Below are 26,472 nucleotides of genomic sequence, written 5' to 3'. Positions count from 1 at the left end.
TCTTTTTAAAATTGAACTATCTCTTTCTATCCTTGTTTAAGAGAAGTTTGCTTCAAGCCCATGAAAAAAGACAAGATCGACAATCTAAAGTCATAATCTTTCTACGCTTGTCACAGTATATATACTACGCTGTGCTCTAAAAATATGTATCAATCTAAATATGTATCAATCTAAAAAATAGTTAGTTAAAATTGGAAAAGTAGGATGTAATGAGTTTTTCGGATAAAAAATATATATATAGATTGACCATTGGAAGTGCTCTTACAATATGTAACAGCAAGTCATGTTTGATCTCGATCTATGATAGCATCAATATTATTTTATTCAGAAGTGATCATATGAATAATTGGTAGTAATAAATAAACATAGCATACAGTAGATAATACATGACTTTTTACAATTTTTTTCTTTTCTTGTATTTTTTTAATGGAAGTGATGTATAGACGAGAATGTAACGTGGATATAAGTACAATTAGCATTGCCCTAAATAATATGGCAATAGGAGTAGTTCAGAAAATAAAACGTAATTAATGCTATTAGTCAACTTTAGTGCCTCAAATTGTAACGGTCCATATAAAACTGCCCCAAAATTAATACAAGTTCACCAACAGTAATCAGCATTCCAAACTAACGTCTATATTATTTTTATGTGCTGTGGTTGTTCATATAACACCCCGACGTAAAATTTAATTGGGCCTAAAATTATGTTTACTAAGCAAAGTTGGGTGAGCCTATGATTTAATATTTATTGAGGTTGGTTTGGAATTTTAGTTAGGCCCATAGGCCAAGAATTTTAATTTTTGGACCGTTAAAATTTAGCAGATGATTTTGGATCTTATTAATAGGCTAAAATGAGAAAAGTCCAATTGAGATTTATTGCATTTTTCATGAATAGGCTATGGGTTTAAATATTTTATTTGATGGATTATGAAATTCGGAAATTTCTTGATTTTAATTGAGATACTTAGTATCATAATTAGATTAAAGGAATTGCATCATTGGTTTCGTTACAAATGAAAGGTCGACTTAGATGTGAACATTTTGAACTTAGATGTGAACATTTGAACTTAGAAGGTGAACATGTGAACTTAGAAGGTGTTTATGTTGATAATTTCAACTTCCTCTTTTAAAGTTTTTTTATCAATTGTGTATCTTATCTATTCATTTTTTAACAGTATGTATCCACTAAAATCTTAATAGGATGTAAGCTGCCGTACTCATCATATGTATGTATCCACTAAAATCTTAATAGGATGTAAGCTACCATTTTTCTTTGGGGCTGAAATCAATCTTTCAAAAACTAAAATCTCTCCATTTGAGCTACTGCTTTTTCTTCAATGCTCAGTTGCTCAGAATCATATTTTGTAGATTTGGTGGATTTGGTATTTGCTTGCGCACTAAATCTTGGTTGGAATTTTAGTTCTAAATCCTTTTATGTACTGTATTTTTCTTTCTATCTCTTTTGCAATATGGTTTTCCTAATCTTTTTATCTTTTCAAATAACTATTAAGCCATGCATGTGAACGATCCTCAGTAGAGTATGGCCAGATTGTCTTTGTAAGAAAGTGAGAAATCTGGAAAAGAATTGGAGAACCTCGAAAAGAATTCTTATTCCGGGTAAAGTGAAAATAAAATAATACATGCTGAAAGGGAAATGTTCCCGCTGGTTAAATAGGCCTAAGTTACGTAGCTGTCTAATTGAAATGGGAAAGAGAATATATACATGCCGGGTTGTTAGCTAACAAACTAAAGGATCGTGGGATTAGTGGAGAATCCGTGGCTTGTAGCAGAGTAGTTTGTTATCCGTTTTCTGCATGTGGCTTGGCTGCTTCATGAGTGCGTGGATTTCCGCCATGCATGATATCGGTTGCATGCTCTGAGTCATGGTGATGCACATCATGTTCCAATATCCCCCCGCAAGGTGGAGAATAGAGATTTACTATTCCCATCTTGGAGAGGTGACGGGAGATGACGTTAGATGAGAGGGACTTGGTGAAAATGTCTGCTAGTTGTGACTGTGTGGGAACGTGTTGTGTAACGACGCTGCCGTCTTGGATTTTGTCGCGGATGATATGGCAGTCGACTTCGATGTGTTTGGTGCGCTCGTGGAAGACTGGGTTTGCTGCGATGTGTAGTGCGGCTTGGTTATCGCAGAGGAGGAGCGCTGCTTGAGGATGTGGTACGTGGAGTTCAGAGAGCAGTTGTCGTAGCCAGGTGAGTTCCGAACATGTGGTTGCTATGGCTCTGTATTCGGATTCTGCGGATGACCGAGAGATGACGTTCTGCTTTTTTGATTTCCAGGATATCAGGGAGTCGCCCAGTAGGATGCAGTAGCCAGTGACTGAGCGTCTTGTGTCTGGGCATGAGGCCCAGTCCGAGTCGCAGTAGCCGCTGAGTTGGAGTGGGGAGGATGAAGAGAATAGGATGCCTTGGCCAATGGTGCCGTTCAGGTACTTCAGTATTTTGTGTGCAGCGGCAAGGTGTGTGGTCGATGGTTGTGCCAAGAATTGGCTGAGTATTTGGACGGGGTAGCTGATGTCTGGACGTGTGATGGTGAGGTAGAGAAGGCGTCCAATTAATCTTCGGTATGAGCTGGGGTCGTGGAGAGGAGAGCCGCTCTCTTTGCTGATTCTATGATTCTGATCCATGGGAACTTTGACCGGTTTGGTTTTGAGATATCCCGAGTCGGCGAGGATGTCAAGGGTATACTTTCGTTGGCATATCTGAATTCCTTGTGATGATCTTGCCACTTCGATGCCGAGGAAGTATCGTAAGGTTCCCAAGTCCTTGATTTTGAAGTGCTGGTTCAGGAAGTGTTTGACTTGTGTAATGGATTCGAGTGAAGAGCTTGCAAGTACTATGTCGTCCACGTAAACTAGTAGTGCGGTGAAGTGAATGCCATCGGATTGAGTGAATAAACTGTAATCCGATTTTGATTGTGTGAACCCGAAATGCAGTAGTGAGTTTGAGAATTTGGAGTACCATTGTCGTGAGGCCTGTTTGAGTCCGTAGAGGCTCTTAAGTAACTTGCAGACTTGTCATGATTTGCCTTTGTTGTAACTTGGTGGCATGCGCATGTAGATTTCTTCGTGTAGTTCGCCGTGGAGGAAAGCATTGTTCACGTCGAACTGCTGAAGGTGCCAACCGCGGATTGCTGCTAGTGCCAGGAGAGTTCGCACGGTGACCATCTTGGCGACTGGTGAGAAGGTTTCGTTGTAGTCAATTCCTTCTTGTTGTGTGTATCCTTTGGCGACTAGTCGAGCTTTCTTCCTTTCAACGGTTCCATCGGAGTGATACTTTGTCTTGTATGTGTATTTGCAGTCGATGGCTTCTTTGTTGTGTGGCAGGTCGGTTATGGTCCAGGTATTGTTGAGTTCGAGTGCTTCAATTTCGGCTCTCATTGCTTCTCGCCAGCCAGGGTCTTTGATGGCTTGTTGGTATGTGTGTGGATCAGTGGATGAGGAGATTGAGGCTGAGAATGAGGTGAAGGGTGGAGATAATCTGTGGTATGATATGAAATCTGTGAGAGGAAATGATTTACCTGAGTGTGGACCTTGAGTCTTGGACAATGTTGGAATGTGTGGGCTGGACAGAACTTGGTGGTAGTGGAACTCTTGCAGGTACTGTGGTGCTCGTCGAGTCCTGGTTGATCTTCTGAGTGGTTGAACGGCAGGGGTGTTGGTTGGGGAATTGGTGATGTTGAGGTCGTGGGGTGGGTCGTTGACGTTGGGCGAGGTTTGCTGTGTGATGGGGATGGGAGTTGTTGGTGGCGTTTGTTCTGTTGTTGGTTGAATGGGAGATATTGTGGGAGGGGGAGGGCTATTGGGTGCATTGGTTGGTTGTGTGGGTGTTTGGGTATCGAGTGGGTCAGTTGGGGGATTAATGTTGTTGAGTTCATTGTTCTGGTGTATGATGGGGATCGAGGTTGTTGGTGAGGTCTGTTCTGTTGTGGGTCGGATGGGAGGTGTGGTGGGAGGTGTTATGTTTGTGTGGAAGGGAAATGTGGTTTCATGGAAGGTTACGTCCCTGGTGATGAAGATACTTTCGGTGTTGAGGTCGAGGAGTTTGTAGCCTTTGGTGCCGAAGGGATAGCCGAGGAATGCGCATTTTCTAGCGCGAGGATCGAATTTTTGTCGGGCTTGAGAGAGGGTGGACACGAAGCAGAGGCATCCGAAGGTCTTCATGTGTGAGTATGATGGCTTTGTTTTGAACAGCAACTCGAAAGGAGTTTGGTTGGAGAGAACGGGAGTGGGTATGCGGTTTATGATGTACGCTGCTGTTAGGATGCAATCGTTCCAATATTTGGGTGGTAGACCGGATTGAAACTTGAGGGCTCTGGCGATGTTTAGGAGGTGTTGGTGCTTGCGCTCGGCCACCCCGTTTTGTTGTGGGGTTTCGACGCATGTCTTATGGTGGATGATCCCGTTTTGGTGGAAGAAGTCTCTCATTTGGAATTCCAAGCCATTGTCGCTTCTAAGAGTTTGGATCTTGACGTTGAATTGGATCTGGACAAGGTTGTGGAATGCTTCAATGCAAGCACGCACGTCTGATTTTCTCTTGAGGAGGTATATCCATGTGGATCTTGAGTAGTGGTCGACAATGGTTAGGAAATATTTGGAGCCGTCGTAGGCTTCAGTGGGGTTGGGGCCCCAAATGTCGACGTGGATCAATTCGAAAATGCGGTTGGCTTTGTGGTTGTTGTTCGAGAAATGCAGTTTATGTTGTTTGGCCATGGGACATACGCAGCAGGGACTATCATTGATGGATGAGATTTGCGCTTTAATAGCAGGATCTGTGATTAAATTCAGCTTGGATAAGGGTGTGTGGCCAAGTCTATAATGCCAAATATTTGATATAATGAAATTGCTGCTAGAAGCGGTTGAGACATGAATGTTTTTGTGTAAAAAAAGAGAAAAATGATCAACCAAGGCTGTCGGAGGCACTGCAGTAATGCTTAAGTGGTATAAGCCGTTTTTCAGTTCACCCATTCCAATCGTCGTCCAAGATGAAAGGTCCTGCAAAAAACAGGAATGTGAGAAGAAAATGAGGCAGCAGACAAGTGAACTAGCGATTTGTTTGGCAGAGATTAAATTGAAATTGAAGGATGGCACACATAGGACATTTGTCAGTGTTAGGGTGTTCGTGATTCTAACTGTGCCTATGTGAGTAGCTAGTGTAGTGTTCCCGTTGGGAAGTTTGACAGTGTGTGATACTTGAGCAGTGATTGAGTGGAAAAAGGAGGTGTTGCAGATCATGTGATCTGTGGCACCGGTATCTATGATCCAAGGCACTTCGGGTGAATGTACTTGAGCTTTTGCTGAAGTATGAGAGTAGAGTGATATACCAGACATGGTTGTGGCTTTGTGGGCGTTCTGAGATGGAGTGTTGGTTGTTTGGACCTGATTGGGGGAATGATTATTGGTGAGGACATCTTTGTGTTGAAGTAGGGACAGGATCTGTTGATATTGGTCCTTCGTGAGGGACATTCTTTCCCTTGATTCTTCTTCTTGTCCTGCGGAGGCCGAGTTGGCGAGGTACACATATTGTTTGTTCTTATTGTGCAGTTTGTGTCCTGGAGGATAGCCGTGAATTTTGTAGCATTTCTCGGCAGTGTGCCCAGTCATTTGGCAGTGGTTGCATGTGGGAGGTTCGGCGTTGCCAGCTTTGAAGCAGTTGTCCAGAGTGTGTCCCTGGATTTTGCAGTAGTTGCAGAAGGGGCGTTTTGGATTGGTGTTTGGTTTGGTGTTTGATCTGAAGCGTGTGTATCCTTTCTTGGCAGCTAGAGCATTGGAGTCGGGGGATGGAATGTTGGAGAGCATGGTGTGTTGCATCTCTTGTTGTTGGATCATGGAGAAAACTCGGTTCATGGGAGGGAAGGGGTCCAACATCATGATTTGATCTCTGGTGTTTGAGTAGGAATCGTTTAGGCCCATTAGAAACTGTATTACGCAGTCTCGTTGGTACCTGTCGACAAGGATCTTCAGCTTTCCGCAGTCACAGTTGGGAATGGGATCGTATATCCCTAGTTCATCCCATAGGGATTTTAGTTTTCCGAAGTAAATGCTTACAGGTTCTTGTTCCTGTTGTGATCCTGCCAACGCTTTCTTCAGCTGAAAGATCCATGGTCCGTTTTGTTGTGTGAACCTGTCTTTTAGTTCTTCCCAGATCACGGGGGCGTCGTCAACTAGTGCGATGCTGGATTTGAGGTTTTGGCTGATCGAGTTCTGCAGCCATGTGACCATGAGGTCGTTGCAACGTTCCCATGCTCCAAGTAGTGGATCTTCTGGATTCGTTGGTTTGGATATTGTACCGTTGATGAAGCCGATTTTGTTTTTGGCTCGCAGTGCACGGCACATTGCTCTGGACCAGGTGGTGTAGTTGTCTGTGGTGAGTAATTCTGGAACCAGTGAAATGGAGGGGTTGTCTCCATGGTCCAGATGGTAAGGGTTGGTTATGTTGTTGAAGTCGAGAAAGATGGATGGTTTGGTTCTTTGGTCTTCCATGGGAATTTCTCAGGAGAACCTTGCTCTATGATACCATGTAAGAAAGTGAGAAATCTGGAAAAGAATTGGAGAACCTCGAAAAGAATTCTTATTCCGGGTAAAGTGAAAATAAAATAATACATGCTGAAATGGAAATGTTCCCGCTGGTTAAATAGGCCTAAGTTACGTAGCTGTCTAACTGAAATGGGAAAGAGAATATATACATGTCGGGTTGTTAGCTAACAAACTAAAGGATCGTGGGATTAGTGGAGAATCCGTGGCTTGTAGCAGAGTAGTTTGTTATCCGTTTTCTGCATGTGGCTTGGCTGCTTCATGAGTGCGTGGATTTCCGCCATGCATGATATCGGTTGCATGCTCTGAGTCATGGTGATGCACGTCATGTTCCAATAGTCTTCTTTTGGGTAGAACAAAAAGTATAAAGTAGTACTAATTAATGTTTGAAGAGTAATATATAATTTGAAAATTGGAAAAAGTTTTTGGACTTTACTGAAAGCACTGCAATAGGAAGATGCTAGGATTAAGTTTTTGAGACTCCTTTCTGAAGCACTGCACTGGAAGCCTGAATTTTTTGCTTATAAAAACAGGGGCTGCTTTAGGTACTGGTTTTGCTTCTCTGTTTTTGAAAGAAATCAGAGTGTGCTTGAATTTTGATGTTAGAGGGGAGTATTTTGCTTTAGAATCAGCTTAAAGTAAATAATTTTTCCTTAAGAGTAAGCCAATGCTTGTAGAAGTTGTTGGTAATGTGACTATTTTGCAGTATACTTTCATTAGTTGGGACTTAAAACATTTTTCACTGATAGATGATGCAGTTTGATTGAAGGCCTTGTGGTACATTTCTGTTAAGGAAAAGAGAATGGCTTCAACAGGGCCACAACAATCACTCAAGAGACGTGATTCATCTGTGACTAGAGAAGACGATCAACTTATTATAACTCCTTTGGGTGCTGGTAGCTGGTTTTCTCTTCTGCAATTTTCCTTCATTGACTTATCAATACGAAGAGTTGTTTTGCTAAGGGGAGAGAGGAAAAAAGAAACTGAAAGTAAGAGAAGTGTTTGCTTGGCATTAGAGGCCAAGGATATCATGTTTGGTCCTCTTTCACATAACCAAACAAACTATGTTTGATGGCCATTGAAGACCACTTTTAAACTACTAAGAGCCTAAACAAGACTCTGGTTTAGGCTCTGTAGTGTAAAACTCTGTTTTCATTATCTCTAGTCCTGCTTTCATTATAGACTCTGTTTTTGTAAAATTGTCTGATGTTACATACGTGTTGATCAGATCTGTTTGGGTCTATACATATTTAGGCTTACTATGCTGGCTTATATGTTTATTGGAAGCACTTTTTTTTTTTTTTTTTTCTAATCAAGCATATTATAGATAAAAGAGAAATTACAGAGTTTGAGGAGGGTCCTTTCCACTATCAATATACAAAAACCAACTAGGAATATTATTTATGGGTATGCTGCCAAAAACAAGATTGGCAGTTGCCCACTGCGCAACAGAGTGTGCACATCGATTTTGGGATCGATGAATCTTGACAAATTTCCAGTTTTGATGAAGATTGGAAGCACTTGCTTGTAGTTTTTTGAGTTAAATGTTTATTACCAGAAATAGAATGACTATACATGCAAATCACACTAAAAATGAATGCACATAAGGAATTAATTAGGAATTTTTCTACCTCCTTCTTTCCCACCTCAGTCTCTTATCTATTGATCCAATTTAATGAAAACTTTCTTACCACCAGCATCATATACAAGTGGTAAGTGTTTCCTCCAGTTCTTTACTAAAACTTGGACTATTAAATGCATGCTTAGTGTCGGATACTGCTATTCTCATCTGTCATCACTCTTCTTTGATGAATACAATCATTTATACTCTTGTTAACATTTCCTTTGACGAATTATTTGTTATTTGGCTTGGTTTCTTATTTGAAGATAGAAACTAACTTCCTAGACCTCCCGGTGCGGGACGTTACAGTGTGTCTATCTTCCATTTACATTTCATTTATTATTTATTACTATGGATGAACGCAACGCCCCGTACGTACCTACGCTCAAGCCACTATGGTGGGCTGCGGATTGCTTCTTCTCCCTTTCTAGCCTATACCAAAAATTCCATCAACTAGTAGGCGATTCACCAATCTGCGAAGACCAAAGGTATATATGAGCCCTCATGTCATCAGAACAATCATGCGTCATTATTATTCTTTGGTCGAAAATACTACGTACGTAAGCCAAATCACTTACCAAAATCATGAATTATTACCATAATTATTTTATGGTTCACGTGCTTGTCACATGTCTATATAATTAGTTTATTTGTACATATTATAAATACTGTACTTCACTTCATTTTTTTTATAACACATAAACGGAATTGATCCTTCAATAAACTGAATCTTTATTCCAAAAGGTTCAAGACCCTTCGACTACTTCTCTCTGCCTAGGGTTTCATCCCTTTACTCTGCTAGGTTTTGAATTTTACACTGAATTATACAGTGCGAAGTGGGTCTAATCGACGTACATCATCTCTAACATTTTCTTGGATGCTTCACCATGCCAAAAAGTCAAAAGAAAGACTAAAAAGTAGTCCTCCACAATCGTTTAATCCATACGATGCATGGCGTGTAATCTGGTTTTCACAATTTCCTCCACATCGTAGAAAGCAAGGTGCCGACAAAGCACCACCAATAATATTAGGAGGTCATTTTTACATATTTTTTAGGCATTTTATTTTATGTTATAATTATCTAGATTATTACTTTTTCATGAATATATAACAAATATTTGGATGAAATATGATATTTTTGTAGGTGTATTGTGATTACGTGTAATACATGTATGAGCTCATTTTATCACTAAGCTAATTTTAGGAATTAGTCTTCAAATTGTTTTTAGGAAGGGTAGTGCTACAGCTCCCGTTGGGGCTGCAGCATGTATTTACTATTTACATGTATTTTTTCTTCAAGTTGTTTTGTATATAGACTTTTTAATATTTTTTAATATTTTTAAAATATAAAATAAATTTAAAACATCATTAAAAATATTTTCTTAATTAAAAAGTAAAAAAAAAATTATTAAAAAATACTTCCTTAATCACGAAGTAAAATAAAAAATTATAAAAAAATATTTTTTATTTTACTTCATGACTAAAAAAGTATTATTTATTAATATTATGAATTTTTTTTTATAAAGGATTATGCTAGAGCCACCACTAGAGCTCCTACTGGCTCTAACATAATGTTTTTTCATGTGTTTTTTTAAGTTATTTTTTATATAGATCTTTTTAATACTTTTAAATATTTTTAAAAAATAAAATAAATTCAAAACATCATTAAAAAATAATTTCTTAACCAGAAAGTAAAAAAAAAAATATATTTAAAAATACTTCCTTAATCAGGAAGTAAAATAAAAAATATTTTAATATTTTACTTCGTGATTAAGAAAATATTCTTCAATAATTTAATAATTTTTTTAAAAAAATATTTAAAATTATTAAAAAACTATATAAAACAAAAAATAAAATATAAAAACATATAAAAAAATACAAGAGCCCCCAACGGAGCCCCAGTGGGGACTCTAGCATTATTCTTTTAGGAATTGATAAAAGGAAAACGCTATTTTCACAAAAGATTTCTACCAAAATCTTCTACCAAATTTTTTTTTAATTTTTTTTACTTAATAATTAAGTAAATGATTTTAAATGAATATGTGATTTTTTTTTATTTTTAAAAAATATCTAAATACTTTAAAAAAATGGTGAAAGAAAAAGTTAAAAAAATAAAAAAAAAAGGAATTCTAACTGTTCGGTAGAAAATTTCAGTAAAAATTTTCTGTGGACGTAGCAACGTCCTTGATAAAAAGAGTTTCAAGTTGCTTAACATGTACTGTCCATGCGTTTAATTGGCCCAAATGGATTCCTTCAATCTAGAAAGGAATAATTCTTGCTTGTGACTAGCCCAATAGATTACTTTTATCTTAATGGAAATATTATTGAGATTGATGATTTGGAATTAATCTCTTAAAAAATATAAACTTGTGTAAAAATTAAGTTAAAAATTAAAAATTAAACATTGTGGTACAAAAGATAATTAAGAAGTATAATAACTTTTCGATCTTGCGAAGCATATTAATTATTTTTATTCTAACTTAGATCGGCGTGACAAATTTCTTAAACATGTGCGCGTAGGATAATAGTTTGATCTTTAAATTCCAAGTTGGACTTTTATCTTCTAAAGGAATAACTTGATTGGACGTTTGTCTTCTAAATAGTAAATGCAAGTGGCTGCAATATCACGAGTAGTCGCAATCTATATAATTTCTTAGCAGACAACTTGGCCAACAAAGCTATGGAATTTATTTTTTTATAGAATGTGAATTTATTTTTCATATGATGTAAGAATTTTTCCAAGCCTTTAACAGTTTTTTTTTTTTTTTCAAGAAAAGGCTGCATCCTGATTTAAATCCTAGACCATAGAGACCAATGCAATGATTTTATAACTAGGATAATTTCAGGAATGTCTTCAATTTTGTTTTTAAGATTTGATAAAATAGAGTATCAAGTAGCTTAAGCATGTACTGTCCATGCGTTTGATTGGCCCAAATAGTTTTCTTCAATCTAGGAAGGAATTGTTCTTGCATGTTACTAGCTCAATAGACTACTTCTATCCTAATAAGAATATGGTTAACATTGATTTGGAATTAATCTCCCATAAAACATAAGTTTGTGCCAAAATTAAGTTAAAAATTAAAAATTAAATACTATGGCACAAGAGATGATTAAAAGTGTAGTGAATTTTCAATCTTGCAAAGCATATTAATTATTTTCAATCTTAAATATGTGTGCAATTAAATACACGTAGAATAATAACTTTGAGATAACCTAGAAGAAAGCGTAGTATGAACATATAATCTATTCCGTTATTTTTTTCAAAAGATCATTTTCTACCAACCAAACTATGAAAATTGGGCTTCAAAGCAAACGAGCAAGATTGATTGTGTTTAATTGTTGCTGTAAAGATATAATTAGGCGACTCCAAAGCTGTGTTTGAGTTTGAAATTATTTTATTCAAAGAGAATAGTTTTCTCACTTATATATGTCATCGATCTCCCTACGCGAAGAGATAATTTTAATTGTAATTAGAAATTTCAGAGTCATTCCATCAAAATGTTTGGACAGAGAGCCATTCCAACAAAATTACCTTTCAGGATGGGATTTTCCAATCCAATAAATTATATTTCAACTGATCCCTAAAATCATTTTTTTCGTCCCCATTTTAAAATATCTTCTGAAGGAATAACTTCATTGGACCTTTATCTTCTAAATGTAAGTGGCTGCAATATCACGAGTAGTCGCACTCTATATAATTTCTTAGCAAATAAGTTGGCCAACAAAGCTATGGAAACCACGCCCTCTCTCCTTATCCTAGCTCTATCTTTCTCTGATCTCTGGCTCTCTCTGTTGTTGGGTCGAAGAGGAATGGCTTTCCCTGTTGAACTCAAGGTCCTTATAAGTACTGTTCTGGCCTTAATCCTTGTTCCTCCAGCTTCTAGTCATAAGAATAGTCATCACTACTGTCCTCCTTCTTCCTGTGGCAATATCCCCAACATCAGCTATCCGTTTCGACTAAAAGGCGATCCACCAAACTGTGGAGACCAAAGGTATGAGCTCTCATGTGATGACAACAATCACACGTTGTTATCTTTACATGATGGTAGTAAATACTACGTAAGCCAAATCAATTACAACAACTACACAATCCGAATTGTAGACTCAGGTATTCAAGAGGATAATTACTCTTTCATCCCTCGTTATTTTCTAAACCTTGATACTTTGGCACTGCCGGACTGGGATTCATATCCAACATATGGGAGTAGTAGTGACAATTTAACAACGCTAACACTCTCAGAAGTTGTGGCTATTGTGAACTGTGAAAAGCCAGTGACTTGGGCTTCCTCTTTGATCCATTGGGACACGACTTCTACGAATTGTTCTTATATCAATAAGGGATATGGGTCTTCTTCCAACTCCTCTTTTTCTCAATATTCCAAACGGTACTTATATCTTATTGTTGGCTATGGAGCGTATGTGATGGATGTGGAGGAGTCATGCACGATAGAGCAAATCTCTCTGACATCGTGGCCAGGACAAATTTCTGCTGATCCTAATATTTCCTGTACAGACATCCGTAATGTATTCTCATGTGGTTTTGAGCTTTCATGGTACCAGATTTATTGTGGAAGCTGCAGCATATACGATGATTGCTACATCAACCATGAGTACAATAATCAAGTTCGTTGCTACCGATGGAGTGAGTAATTAATAAATTTGAGATAAGAAGTCTAAAGAGATATTTATTATATATATGCTGATCGATATATCTGTCATTATGTTGTTGTTCCAACTTGACTGAATTCTTGGATTTCCCACTCCAACTGATCATACATATATTGTAGTTTCCTATTCTAATTAGCAGTAGTACCATTGTTGTGATCTTAGACAATTATTGAACGTAATTTAAGATGAAACTTCTTAGTGCGTGAATAGGAGCTATTTTTGCAGCATTATAATGACCTAATTTTTAATTGAAGATTCCAGACGCTAATGCTATCCCATTTTTCCTCCTTTTTTTTTTTTTTTTTTTGTTGTTGAAACATGCAGGAAATATAAATACTTGGGCTATTTTCTTACTAAAACAGGTCAAAACTGCAGGTGAGTTTTCTATCTCCATAATATGTTTTTTTTTTTTGAGAATGAACATTAATATTATATTTATTAATAAAACTCCATCGAAGGAGGGAAAGAACACAAGATGGACAATCCTCCATCTCAATAGAACCATCCTCTAATTACTCTAAAGAGTTCTTGGCTAAACAATGAGCCACAACATTGATCAAATTGTAAAAGCAATACTAGTCTACTTCCATGCCAGACTAGCCTACTTCCAGTCAACTATTTCTTCCCTCTGTTCTTCATCAGCAATACTATACATAGCAACTAATAAATCCTTAAAACAAGCTGCTGTCAAAGAACTTTCTTGAATTTTCTTTGAACGACGACACCACACATCCTTTGTTGCTATACACTCCCAAATTAGAACAAATAAATTTTCACAACCTCCTCACACTCCACACTTCACATTTTTTTTTTAATTTTTATTATTTTATTATTTTATCAAATATTTATTATATGAATAATGAATAGAAAATTTGAAATAATTTAAAAAGAATAAACTCAAAAAAAAATTTAAAAATGTAGAGTGTGGAGTGTGGTGGAAGTTGTGTAGCAAAACTCAATTAGAACATGTATTGTACTTTCTTCTTCTTCTAAGCACAGTGGACAGTTTGGTGACTCTATTATTTTCCTTTTAAGAGATTTAAATTAGTGGGTAAGGCCTCTAAGCAAGCTCTCCATAGGAAATCTTCTGCAGCATTTGGAATTGTTAATTTCTAGATTCTGTTCCAAACAGCTTCCTTGCAATTTGAATTTGAAGATTGGCTTTTATCTCGATCCAATATCTCTTTTCATAAATAGTAGAATTACCACTTGTTGATGAACACCTCCATATTATCTTATCATCTTTTATAGACAATTTGAAAGACTAATAGATAGGCATTCCTTCATAATAGCAGCTTCATTATATGAAAATATTTCTTCAATTAAATCCACATTCCAGTGTTTAGTATTTGAATCAATAATAGCAGCCACTGATTCTTCTTCATTCAATAATATCTCCTTAAGATGTTAAATGAATATTAGACATTGTTTTTTTTTTTTTTTGGGGGGTGGGGAGGGTAACACAAGGTATGTATAACTAGCTTGTGTTTCAGTTTGAATAATGATAGGGTTATTATCCTACTACTATTCATTTACAACTCTTTTTGTATTTGATTTTTTTTAATTTTTTATTTTACTTAATGATTAAGGAAGTGAGTATTAATAAAATTATATATTGTTTTAACTTTTTCTTAATAATTAAGAATGTTAAAAAATACTTAAAAGTGATTAAGGATAGTTAATTACCCATCATTACCCGCGTCAGTTTATTTTACAAAAGTGATTTTATACCATGATGTGTCAGTTTGGTTATTTATGAGTTGACTTCTTTCTAACTCATGAATTTGCCAAGTCAATATGTAACTGATCTTTTATAAAAAATTAATACAGACGTAGAAATCTCTAAAATTTGTTCTTTCCAAGCGCCCCTACGGACTAGCTAGAGCCCAGACTTATGAAATATTGATGCGACTATACAACTAGTTGTTTATATTTATTGCTAACAAAAATGGATAGAAAATTCTCTTTCTCTAAAGAAAGAAAACGGTACTCTAATTTTATTGAGGTTATAATTTATAACAACCCTCTCTAGAGTGGGACAATTTGCTACTTTTCATCCTGTTTTTGGTTATTTTTTTTATATATAAAGAACAGTTTATAAAAAGAGACCTATATCACGAACTAAAAATTTGGAAAAAAGACCTCCATTTCTATCATATTTCAAAGTCCCAAAATAACCTATTTATCAAAACATAGGACAGTCCCCTTAATTACAAGTTAAAACTACAGTCATCTTCTGGGTAGACACATCTACCTGGTTCACAAAATATTTTATCTTAAAATACATGTCTCACACTACAACCAACCAAAATAAAATTCCCAACATCATATACACACCCAACACTGGCTAGGTGTAGGCTAGGCATCCAGCTCCCCCTTCCTAACGATGTCTTGCTCCATAGTTTCTTCTTCAACATTTCCTGAACGTTTAATACATTAAAACAAAGGTGAGTCTAATGCTCAGTAAGTAGTACACCAAGCAGTTAAAATAGCATACCTCGACTATTCTTTTCTTTTGAAAGATCACACAAGCTTAAAACATTTACTTAAACATAAAACGTTTATATAAGCATTCGAAATCAGTTTCACTTTCCTTTGGCCGGTACACAATATTGAGCCCTGTGTGTTAGGGATAGTGGTCTTTTTGACCTAATCTCCGCCCGTGGCCACGGGTTAGGAAATCCCTCAATCAGGATGGCACCATTGGGTGCGCTACCAATGGGACCCATCCGCTATTGCAATCTGCCCCTTTCCTTTAGTACCATAATCATTCAGTCATTGGCTATTAAGTATTTTCACACCTAAAACTTGCATTCCTCTTTCTTTCATTTCTTTCCGTTCATAGCATTTCATCATCTTTCTTAGTCCAATGCACATGTATTTTCTTTCATAAATATGCATTTCATGTCATACTTTATAGTAAGGAAAATCATTAGCATTCACGAAAACATGTGCATGATAAATCTCATGATCTAAACCTTGAACGTGCATGCTTTACATCATACATATACATTTTTTTTGATACGTATACATACATTCATAATTCATAGGATGCTTAACATGGGCTACCAAGAAGGCTTATACATTATATACGTACTTTCGTCACAAAGGAGCACTTGAATAAAGAAAGCATTTCATAGAAGAAAATATTGAGTAAGATGCATGGTCATAACTACTTACCTCCAAACTTTACACTTTGGTTCCCTTTGAACTAATTGAAAAAATTCTTATTCAATGAAATGAGTACATCAATATCCATTTCACTCTAAGCTTCACCAACCAAAACCCTTAACTAGAGGCTCACTTTAATTCCAAGAAGAAATTAAAGTGATTTCCTTAACTCCTCCACTTAATGAACATTATCCACAAAGCACAACCTTAACCCATTCAATTACCCACCATACATGGCGCTAAGCCAAAACATTAAAACCCTCATTTCAAGCATTTTAAAGAAACTCATGAAAGTGACTAATAGCATGCTTGCTGTCCATTGAAGGCCATTGGGTTATCTACATGAAAGAAAGATGGAAACGATAAGTTAAGAATGTACAAATGGTAGGAATTATTTAGGAATGAAAGAGAACAAGGGAACATCACAAATCTGGAATTTTCATTAAAAGGGCATTTTGATAGCTTTCAAAATCATGGGGGAAGTCAATTCAAACAAAGGGCTAAAGCTCACAAGATGGTTGGTTTTTGTCACTTGTTTGCAATGGTGTTTCATACAAACAATTAACTTTGGTTGAGGAAAGGATGCAAGGGAATAATGGGAAAGAAGTGAACTGTTTTAAGCCTCAAAACAGAGTGCATAGCAGAATTTTCTGCACTCCATAGACAGCTAGTAGCTTTAGTGCATTCATGCCTTTAAACATCCCTCCATTCAATCACAATCCCAACTACATAGATTAAGGACACTAGTATTGAAGAAAACTTGCAAGAAACATCATTTTTTTTTTTGTTTGAACATAGCACAAAACAACGAGGGTGAATCCCTTATAAACTAGAAAATTACAACATAAAACTCACTAGTTTTAATAAAATCCTTGGTTGCTTAGAAGACTATTAACTTAGGAAAAATATTAAAAATACATATTCTCATCTCTACTAATTTAACACATAAAACAAAGGCTTAAACATAACGAAGAACATAATTTAAACTCAAGAAAACACAAGGAAGGGATACATAAAAAATGCCTTACAAACCACACGGCTGGGAGCAAAACAGAGCACAACATAAAAATATTATCCTTCCTCTATTCAGTTACCACCAACTAGAACAATCATGAGAGGAAAAAATTGAGAAATCAGTCTAGAAACTACCACACAACAATCGGCCAGCACAAAAATTTAAAAATTCCAAATACATGGCACGGGTTTGCTTAGTACGATTTCAACCCACACGAAATTTTGAGGATAAGAGTGTTACCTGGCTTAGCTTTCCTTTCAAGATGCAAAACTAAGCATCAAACAAGGGAATGGAAGAGGAATTTCAAAGGTTTTCGGCTGGAAAACAAGCAGAGAAATTTTCTTAGAAACCCAAGGTTACAACCTATAAAGCCGAAATCCCCCAATCAAAAACCGAAATCAAGGAGTTTACCTGCATAATCATCCTTCTCGAAGAGATTCTCAGCTGGATTACTCGTTGGAAGTGAAGAAATTGATGAGAAAATGGAAGGAAGAGGCGCACGGAGATGAAGACCGAATGAAAAAGGGCTTTTCGTATGAAGTGAAGTCTTACATTTAGGGCTGTACAAGAAACCGACAAACCGACCTAGATCGACTCAGACCGGCCGTCGAAGCTCAGAACCGGCCGAAATGGTGGAGAACCGGTCGGCGTGCGGCATCAAATAGAAAAAACTGATATCGATCAGTTCGAACAGCTAAACCGGTCAATTAAAAAATATATATATATATTTTTTATATATTCTATACTCAAAACGACGCCATTTGGTATTAAACAAAACGGCGTCGTTTTATTCATAATGTATTAAAAGGATTTAAGTAGAACGACGCCATTTGGTTTAAACCGAACGGCGTCATTTCGAAATAAGGTCGTCTTCTTCCTTACATCTTCTTCCCCAATCTCAGTTCTCATCCTCTCTCTCTCCTTTGCAACACTCTCTCTACTCTCTCAGATGAAGCTCGTCGATGAAACGACCGTGAACTGCCAGAGAACCGTCGGTGTCAAGACCGCCGGTGTTTCTCCACCCCATCGGCTGGTTTTCTTCCCCATAAATGAAGCATCGGTCAATATCAATTTTGTCCAAAAACCGACCCTTTCAAAACCACGCCGAAAGGATCGGTTTTCACCCGACTCTTACACAATGGGGCTTAGTTCAATAGGGACGGACAACTAGGATTACAAAAGAGAAGATATTTTCCCAACCTACCAAACCAATGGATAGGACTAAAAGAGATTAACTTACTAATACAAAATGTAAATACTAAAGGATAGATCAATAATACCAAAAAATAAGTATACCCTTCCCCTTCCTTTTCTAAATCTCATTTAAACATAAAAACTTTACACGTTAAAACCACATATATATTACAATATATAGAAAAGAAATTAATTTAAATAAATTAATGACATAAAGTTTTCCTAGTAGGACTTGGATATGACATAATTTGATAATTTAAGGTACAAGATAAAATAATTTGATAAATTTTTTCTAGTAAGACTTGGGTATGAAATAAATTTAAATAAATTAATAACATAAACCAATAGTTTATGCTGCGAACTAAAAAAAATGATACTTTGATGGTTTGAAAATGTAATTTTTCCTGTATTTCTTCTCAAAAATAAATTTCAGTTTGTTCAACATGATCCAGTACTTCTATTATGTTTTGTAATGCACGTGCGAATAATCATGTCAACAGCTCTTGATGTTTAGAAAATTAACAAGAGTGTGTAGAACTATGATTTTCTCTTAGAAATCACATACATGTTTGGAAAGGAGCATTAATATTAAATTGTAGATTAATAGAGATATTTTAGAGTTAATATTTGAAATAGAATGTTTTTATGAGGAGAAAAATACTAAAAATAATGTGAGTTATATATATTCAAATTATTTATATCATTTTCTATATAAATTAACTGATCACTTACCTTTATTTCTTCTCTCCATGTGCCGCAGCTTATTATACTGGATTGTTATGGCTCAACGGTAAGAATTTGTATTTGTCTGATGATCTATTTGTCTTCTTTCATCTTTAAACCATTCATTCCTTAAGCAATGAAACATGAAAATAGTTTAAACTTGGAGATAAGATCAGATATATTAATTACATACACATATATATACATATAATATACAAAAACTTATTTGTACGACATAAGATGTGCAATTCCAAGCAATATTTTTAGAAAAATAGTTGGCTCTACCATTAAAAAGTGACTTTCTCATGGCATGCCCAGGTTTTTTTTAAATAGATTGGGACTTGTACTTCCTAAACTTGTGTCTAGCATTACTTATATATAAATAAATATTATATTCACATTTACTATTTATGTATATAAGGGTTGAGGTGTTATATATTTCCAATCTAGCTAACATATCACATTTTAAGTGTCTTTTCACTTTGATGAAATTCTATGAAGTCACTTAAAATAAGTCACAACAGATACTGTGATTGACGATAATAAAATACAATACGAGAAGTAGAATTGCTAAAAAATAAATAAATACTAACAAAAGCTTTGAAAGGCCGATTGTCATGCTCCGTACTCAATGGTGAACCCTTTAACCTGAAACCCGCATAATAAGAACTTGAATACAAAAGGTCTTCTAAAATCAATTGTCTCAAAATTCTAAGTCATATGAAAAAAATGATGGACCTAAAGGGGTGAGTCCTCCAACTCAGTAAGCAGCAAATCTAAACTAGTATGTAAACATGAGTCAGTTAAAGGATGTATAAACAAACAATTCTAAAAGTATGACAATTGTACTTTTAAAAGCATTTCATTACAATAATAATATATACAAAAGACCTTAGGAACAAGCCTAGCTACTCAAATAACATCTGAAATAGAACCAAAGGCCATCTTTACCCCCATGGTAGAGTTGTGCATATCTGTTGTTAGCCAAGCAAACCATAAATCACTGTTTTTTTACCAAGTGAGTGCACTCAAAATAGAGGCCATGTTTACCCCTGTGTTAGGGTTGTACGTTATGTGGATAGCCAAGCAGAACATAAATCAGTTTGTCGCCAAAGTGATTGTACTCAAAATAGATGCCACTATTTTAAACTTTGACGAAGCTAGAAATCAGAGCAGAACAAAATCTCATGCCTCAGGGTCTTTAGATACAACATAATAGCAAAAAACTTATACGGATAAGATAGTATCATATAATCGGATCAAAGTTTCAGATTTCATAGTCATATTTTATGCAGAATAGAAACAGAGTATAAAAACTGCTCATATCAACGTCAATCATGATAAAATGTCACGTTTAAATTTTCATATACAGAGACTAGTGCAGATAATAACCAATGTTGTTTTCAGACAAAATATGCAAGTTTTTCACAAAACCAAACTTAATTAGTTTTAGGAAACATCTAGGATAGGAGCACCGCTTATTAGGACTTTTTAGCACAACTGATTTGCCTCCCAATATAATAGAGCCTAAACCAATCGATATCTAAAAAAAAAAAAAAATACTAAAATCTATAAGTTAATAGAATTTAACTAGCACCTCTACAATAAGACATAACGTGCTAATTCCAAAATCCGAACTTTCAATCCCATGATCTAATGACCCAACTTCCACACCCGTGTCATAACAGGTCAAAGCTCCCTATAGAAAACCTTTTTTTCACAATTTGGCAGTAAAACACCCAACCAGCCAAATTTCATTTTTATACCAATGGACTCACTAGTACTCCATTTGATTTTATTAATACTTCATCCCGACCCACTTACTTCCATTAACAAGTCAACAACTAGATCCCATCCAGCCTCATTGAAACATTAGAACAGCCAAACCATTAATCATCTAGCAGTGTAACAGAGGCGAAACCGAGATAGGGAGAGTGAAGTAGACGGAGAGAGAGATGAGAAGGGGTTGAGGGGCTTACCAGCAACGTGCTCGTGACCGAGACCAGGAGCAGGGTGGAGACAAGGATAGCAAACGAGACATGGGGCTAAGGCATGAGGTAGAGAATGGTGTTTGAGGCATGAGAGGCATGAGAGGCTTGACAGTAGTTGTGTGTGGTGGGGGAGACCGCTGCAATGTTCTGGCGTAGGAAAGAGCATGATGGGAGACGGTTAGAGTGCGAGTGAGAGCCGTAGATGGAGAGAGAGAAGAGACAAGGCCTTCGCCGCTACAGGGCACGAAGGGATGCAACACAATGAGGAGAAGAGAGAGAGAGAAGAGAGACTGAGAGGGAACCAAAATGAGAGAGAGAGCTGTCAGGGTTGGAAAGAGGAGAGGCTTTCGAAGCGGGCATTGGAACTTGTGGCAGCGTGTGGGGGCGCATGTTTGACCATAACAGAGTACTTTTGCATAAAAAATTGACCATAGTTCAAGGATCAATCTGTGGTGGCGATTTGTGCAAATATGACGAGTATACAAGTCATACAGTACATGAGAGCAAACCGATGCATGTGATTGATGATGGGAAAGAGGGCAGCAATCTGTTAAGTGCTTAGAAAGTCTCTAATAAATGTATGGTGAGCAAAAATGAATATCAAATAATACGTTGAGTATGAGACTTATTACAGATGGGGAGAAACGCTGCTAGAGACACTAGGAAATCAATAACTTTGTACCATGATAAATAACTGCTTAAAAAGGAATTAAGAGAGAGAACAAGTTGTATTTCTCTATATCTAAATGTACAATATATAGAATACCCTATATATAGGTGAGTAAGGCTAGAAGAATAATGGAAATACAATAAATACAAAATAAGTCAGATATACTATTTGATATAGATTAATTACAATAAGCTAAATATGGTATAAATAAGGCATATTACCATGCATATACTAAAATATTATGAATATATTCTATCATAAATATAGCAATATTCTAATAAGTCAGACTCTAAAATGTAACTCATGCACATATCCAATTAAGAATTAATTAACTAGTGCCTCAAAATGCAACCGTCCATATATATACACTATAACAAAAGATAGTTTTTGGGACGAAAATTTCCATCTTAAAAAACTGCAATTTCGAATAGAAATTTTCGTCCCAAAACACTTTTTGGGAGGAAAAAAACTTATTCCAATATCACTGTCCCAAAAAGTCTTTTGGGACAAAATTGGGTGAAATTGTTCGATAGCATTCGAACGGAAAGTTATTTTTTGGATGATTAAATTTCATCCCAGATATACAGTCGAACGATGAAATCATTACGTTCGATTGTGAACATATAGTCAAACATTAACTTTTATGGTCGACCATATAACTATGTTCAAACGCATTACGTTTGATCGAATTATTATACTTTCAAACATATTACTAGCAGAAGACATTTAAACATGAAATATACTCTTCGACGGTAGATTTCATGTTCAATATCATCATAATGCATTTGAATGCTTATTACGTTCAAACCAAGAGTTCATTATGTCCAATTGTTGTTCGAATGCCGATTACGAATTATGTTTGAATGTTTTGTGTAACTATTTAAATGGTTAGACTATACGTTCGAACAACTGTTGGTCGTTCAAATAGTTGAAATTTGATTTTATCCAATAATAAGAAACCAAATACAAATACATAACATCTTAAAAAATACATTATAATTTGTTCAATAAACATATAAGTAGTATCAAAAGTGCAAATTAAATAAATAAAATGAGATTAAATGAGAATTTTATGTCTCATCCCATACCCCAAACTTGCCCTTTACTCTATATTTCACCAAATAAATTAAATATTTCACTTGTTAGGCTCACTTATTAAGAGAGTCTGGCCTCACATGATGGCTAAGGAGTGTTAAGATAAATACAAATGATTAAATTAAATCTTCTTATCAACTTAAACTTTTAGGCAAGTGGTGATTTGACATTAACAACTAACACTTAGGTTGTTCATTTATATGGCCAATTAAAAGACACAACTCTTGATGCTATAAACCAATATAATAGAGGTAAGTATTAATGGCCGTATTCATGTTAAATCAAAATATTTTAATAAATTTATTGATGTCCGGTTGGACCTAATTCGACATGATCATGATCAGTGAGCAAATATTTCCCAGATGCTTCTCCAAGCCAGAAAGTCAAAGAATGACTCGAGAGTACTCTACATGAGTCTTAAATTTATCCATTTAATCAATACGACCTGATTGTTTAGCTTAATGGCCTGATTTTTAATTATTGAATTCAGATACTGACATGAAACTTCTTTCTTTTTAATTATCCATGCAGACCGATTAACCAAACTACAATTCAGACAAGATGATTATCCAGGTTCTTGTGAGTTTTCTATCCCAGCACTTGCGTAATATTATTATACCTTTTTTAGATCTCACTAACGATGAATCCATTCTATGCATCATCTTTGCACATTAATTATTTTACTTCAATTCTTGGCTTACTTTTAATGGATATTAATTTTTTTTTTTATCATTAACAGCTTTGGCAGCTTTATTAATTGGATTACTGCTTGGTAAGAATCTATACGCTCTCTCTCTTTTTATCTTTTTTAATTGTTTTAGTAAATTAATCATTCTTTAAACTACGAAAAAAGAAATAGTTTGAAATCATTATTAAATTAACATTAAAAATAAACACTGTGCCAAATCACAAGAATTTTGAAAGGGAGTAATTGGTTGTGCAACAACATGATCGATCGCTTTCGTATAATTACTTTTGCGATTTCCTTTTCAGAATGGCGTTTGCCTATCAGTGTATTAGGCGCTCCATTTGTGATTGCATTTTTGATATATAAATGGCGAAGGAGGCACTTATCCATGTATGACGATGTTGAAGAATTTCTGCAAGGCCAAAATAACCTCATGCCAATAAGGTACTCTTTCTCAGAAATTAAGAAAATGACTAAAGGTTTTAGGGAAAGATTAGGTGAAGGAGGGTTTGGCACAATATTTAAAGGAACACTTCGAAGTGGACGTCTTGCAGCAGTAAAGATGTTAAGCCAATCCAAAGCAAATGGGCAAGATTTTATCAATGAAGTAGCAACCATTGGAAGGATCCATCATGTGAATATAGTGCAACTCATTGGTTTTTGTGTTCAAGGTTCAAAGCGTGCCCTTATATATGAGTTCATGCCCAACGGATCTCTAAACAAACACATTTTTTCATCAGAGGCAAATATCCTCAACTACGAGAAAACATATGATATTGCTTTAGGAGTGGCTTGCGGGATTGAGTATTTACATCAAGGATGTGACATGCAAATTTTACATTTCGACATTAAGCCTCACAACATTCTTCTTGACGAGAATTTCAAACCCAAAGTTTCAGATTTTGGCTTAGCGAAGTTGTACCCTGTGGAAGATAGTATTGTTCATTTGACTCGTGCAAGAGGAACGCTTGGATACATGGCTCCTGAAATGCATTACAAAAATATTGGAGGCATTTCATACAAAGCTGATGTTTATAGCTTTGGAATGCTGTTGATGGAAATGGTGAGCAGAAGAAAGAACTTGAATGCATTTGCAGAACATTTAAGCCAAATTTACTTCCCCACTTGGATATATGATCAATTCCATGATGGAAAGAATATAGAAATACAAGATGCTACTGAAGATGAAAGGAAAATATGTAAGAAGATGATGATAGTCGCATTATGGTGCATACAATTGAAGCCTAGCGATCGTCCATCAATGAATAAAGTCGTCAAAATGCTTGAAGGAGATGTTGAGTGCTTACAAGTTCCTCTCAAGCCTCTCCAACCATCACAGAGAGAGATAAAGGGTGATAGAGATAATTCAAATCAAGCTTCATCGTCATTTCATGAATAAAGTCTTATTTAATTTTTATTGTTTATCTTTCTAAAATTAAACTATCTCTTTCTATCCTTTTTTAAGAGAAGTTTGCTTCAAGCCCATGATAAAAGGGAAGATCGACAATATGAGGTCATAATCTTTCTACGCTAGTCGTAGTATATATACTTTGCAGTGCCCTAAAAATAAGTATCAATCTAAATATAGTTTGATGCTACTCATCCATGTATAAATTGTTTACACATCTCTCTCTCTCTCTCTCTCTCTCTCTCTCTCTCTCTCTCTCTATTATTTCTTTTTCTCACTTCTTTCATCTATCTATTTTTATTATTTTCTCTCTACTTTTTTTCATTTATTTAATTTTTAAATTAAATATATAAAAAAATTAGATTAGTTGTTTAATCATGAATGGTACTCTTAAAAAGTAGTTAGTTAAAATAGGAAAAGTGGGATGTAATAAGTTTTTCAGATAAAAAATATAAATAGATTAACCATTGGAAGTGCTCTTACAATATGTAATAGCATCAGTATTATTTTATTAAGAAGTGATCATATTAATAATTGGTAGTAATCAATAACCATAGCATGCATTAGATAATACATGAGCTTTTACAATTAATGCTATTAGTAAACTTTAGTGCCTCAAATTGTAACGGTCCATAGAAAAGTGTCCCTAAATTAGTGCCTCAAGTTCTAAATTAACGTCTATTTTATTATTTTTATATGCTTACTAGCTCATGTGGCTGTTCATATAACACCCCGATGTGAAATTACTAAGGGATTATTGAGGGTAATTTAATTGGGCCTAAAATTATGTTTGATAAGCAATGTTGGGTGAGCCAATGATCATTTAATATTTATTGAGATTGGTTTGGAATTTTAGTTAGGTCCATAGGCCAAGAATTTTAATTTCTGGCCCATTAAAATTTAGTTGATGATTTTAGATCTTATTAATAGGCTAAAATTGAGAAAAGTCCAATTGAGATTTATTGGATTTTTCATGAATAGCTAGGCTATGGGTCTAAATATTTTATTTGATGGATTATGAAATTCGGAAATTTCTTGATTTTAATTGAGGTACTTAGAATGTATTTAAATAACCTTAAAATTAGTTCTATAATGGAAAAATTAAGTTTTTGGGTGTTACATATTAAATAACTTTTAATCACAAATAAGTTAAAAAGTACATTTAATCTCAAACGTACATTTCCGAATAATGTGGAACGTAATTTTAATTTTAAAAATACTGTCAATAGACGAAAATACCCATACTACTTTAAGATAATTGCAACTTTCATACTTTCAAAGATATGGTTATAATCTTTGTAAATTCAAATAATCATCATTTTTACTTCAAAAAATATATTTCTAATTTGTTTCCAAACAAACATAACAACATTTCTTTAGTTGTTTGAAAGTTTTTTTTTTTTTAAAGAGACTGATCACATTAATAATAAGAGCTTACATCAACTCTTTAGTCACAACCGACTGAATATAAAGAGCTAACAACATTTCTTTAGACACAATAGTCATGATAAATGAAGGAAATACTTCAACGTCATAAAGATCCTCATAGCAGTCAAGGGCGGATTTTGCAAGATGGTGACCAGCCATGTTGGCCCCTCAATAAGCATGAGATATTGTCCATCTGGCACAAGAATCCAGCACTTGCTAAGTATCCCCAATTAGGAAACTTCCCAA

General features: G+C 35.4%; 1 protein-coding gene and 1 long non-coding RNA gene across 3 annotated transcripts; one reads left to right on the top strand and one right to left on the bottom strand.

The window, feature by feature from the left end:
- Positions 1-11,849: 11,849 nt before the first annotated feature.
- LOC108998201 (LEAF RUST 10 DISEASE-RESISTANCE LOCUS RECEPTOR-LIKE PROTEIN KINASE-like 2.2) lies at positions 11,850-24,996 on the top strand. Of its 2 annotated transcripts, XM_018974697.2 has the most exons (6): positions 11,850-12,817; positions 13,168-13,218; positions 18,984-19,013; positions 23,234-23,281; positions 23,442-23,474; positions 23,696-24,996. In XM_018974697.2, exons 1-6 carry the CDS (start codon positions 11,905-11,907, stop codon positions 24,787-24,789), a joined length of 2,169 nt encoding a protein of 722 aa, XP_018830242.1. In that variant the 5' UTR covers positions 11,850-11,904; the 3' UTR covers positions 24,790-24,996. The 2 variants fall into 2 exon arrangements, with proteins under 2 accessions (XP_018830242.1, XP_035549277.1); XM_035693384.1 differs by lacking the exon at positions 18,984-19,013.
- On the bottom strand, positions 14,992-21,813 carry LOC108998202. Its single transcript, XR_001997286.1, has 4 exons — positions 20,926-21,813; positions 19,540-19,594; positions 18,956-19,074; positions 14,992-15,263 (listed from the first exon to the last, which is right to left on the bottom strand). It is a non-coding gene; the product is annotated as an uncharacterized LOC108998202 (long non-coding RNA).
- Positions 24,997-26,472: the final 1,476 nt, after the last annotated feature.

The sequence above is a fragment of the Juglans regia genome, chromosome 8 (genome assembly GCF_001411555.2).
Source record: "Juglans regia cultivar Chandler chromosome 8, Walnut 2.0, whole genome shotgun sequence".
In the NCBI taxonomy this organism is placed as follows: domain Eukaryota; kingdom Viridiplantae; phylum Streptophyta; class Magnoliopsida; order Fagales; family Juglandaceae; genus Juglans; species Juglans regia.
Note: the sequence above shows the minus strand (reverse complement) of the source record. Positions and strands in the feature narration are given on the sequence as shown.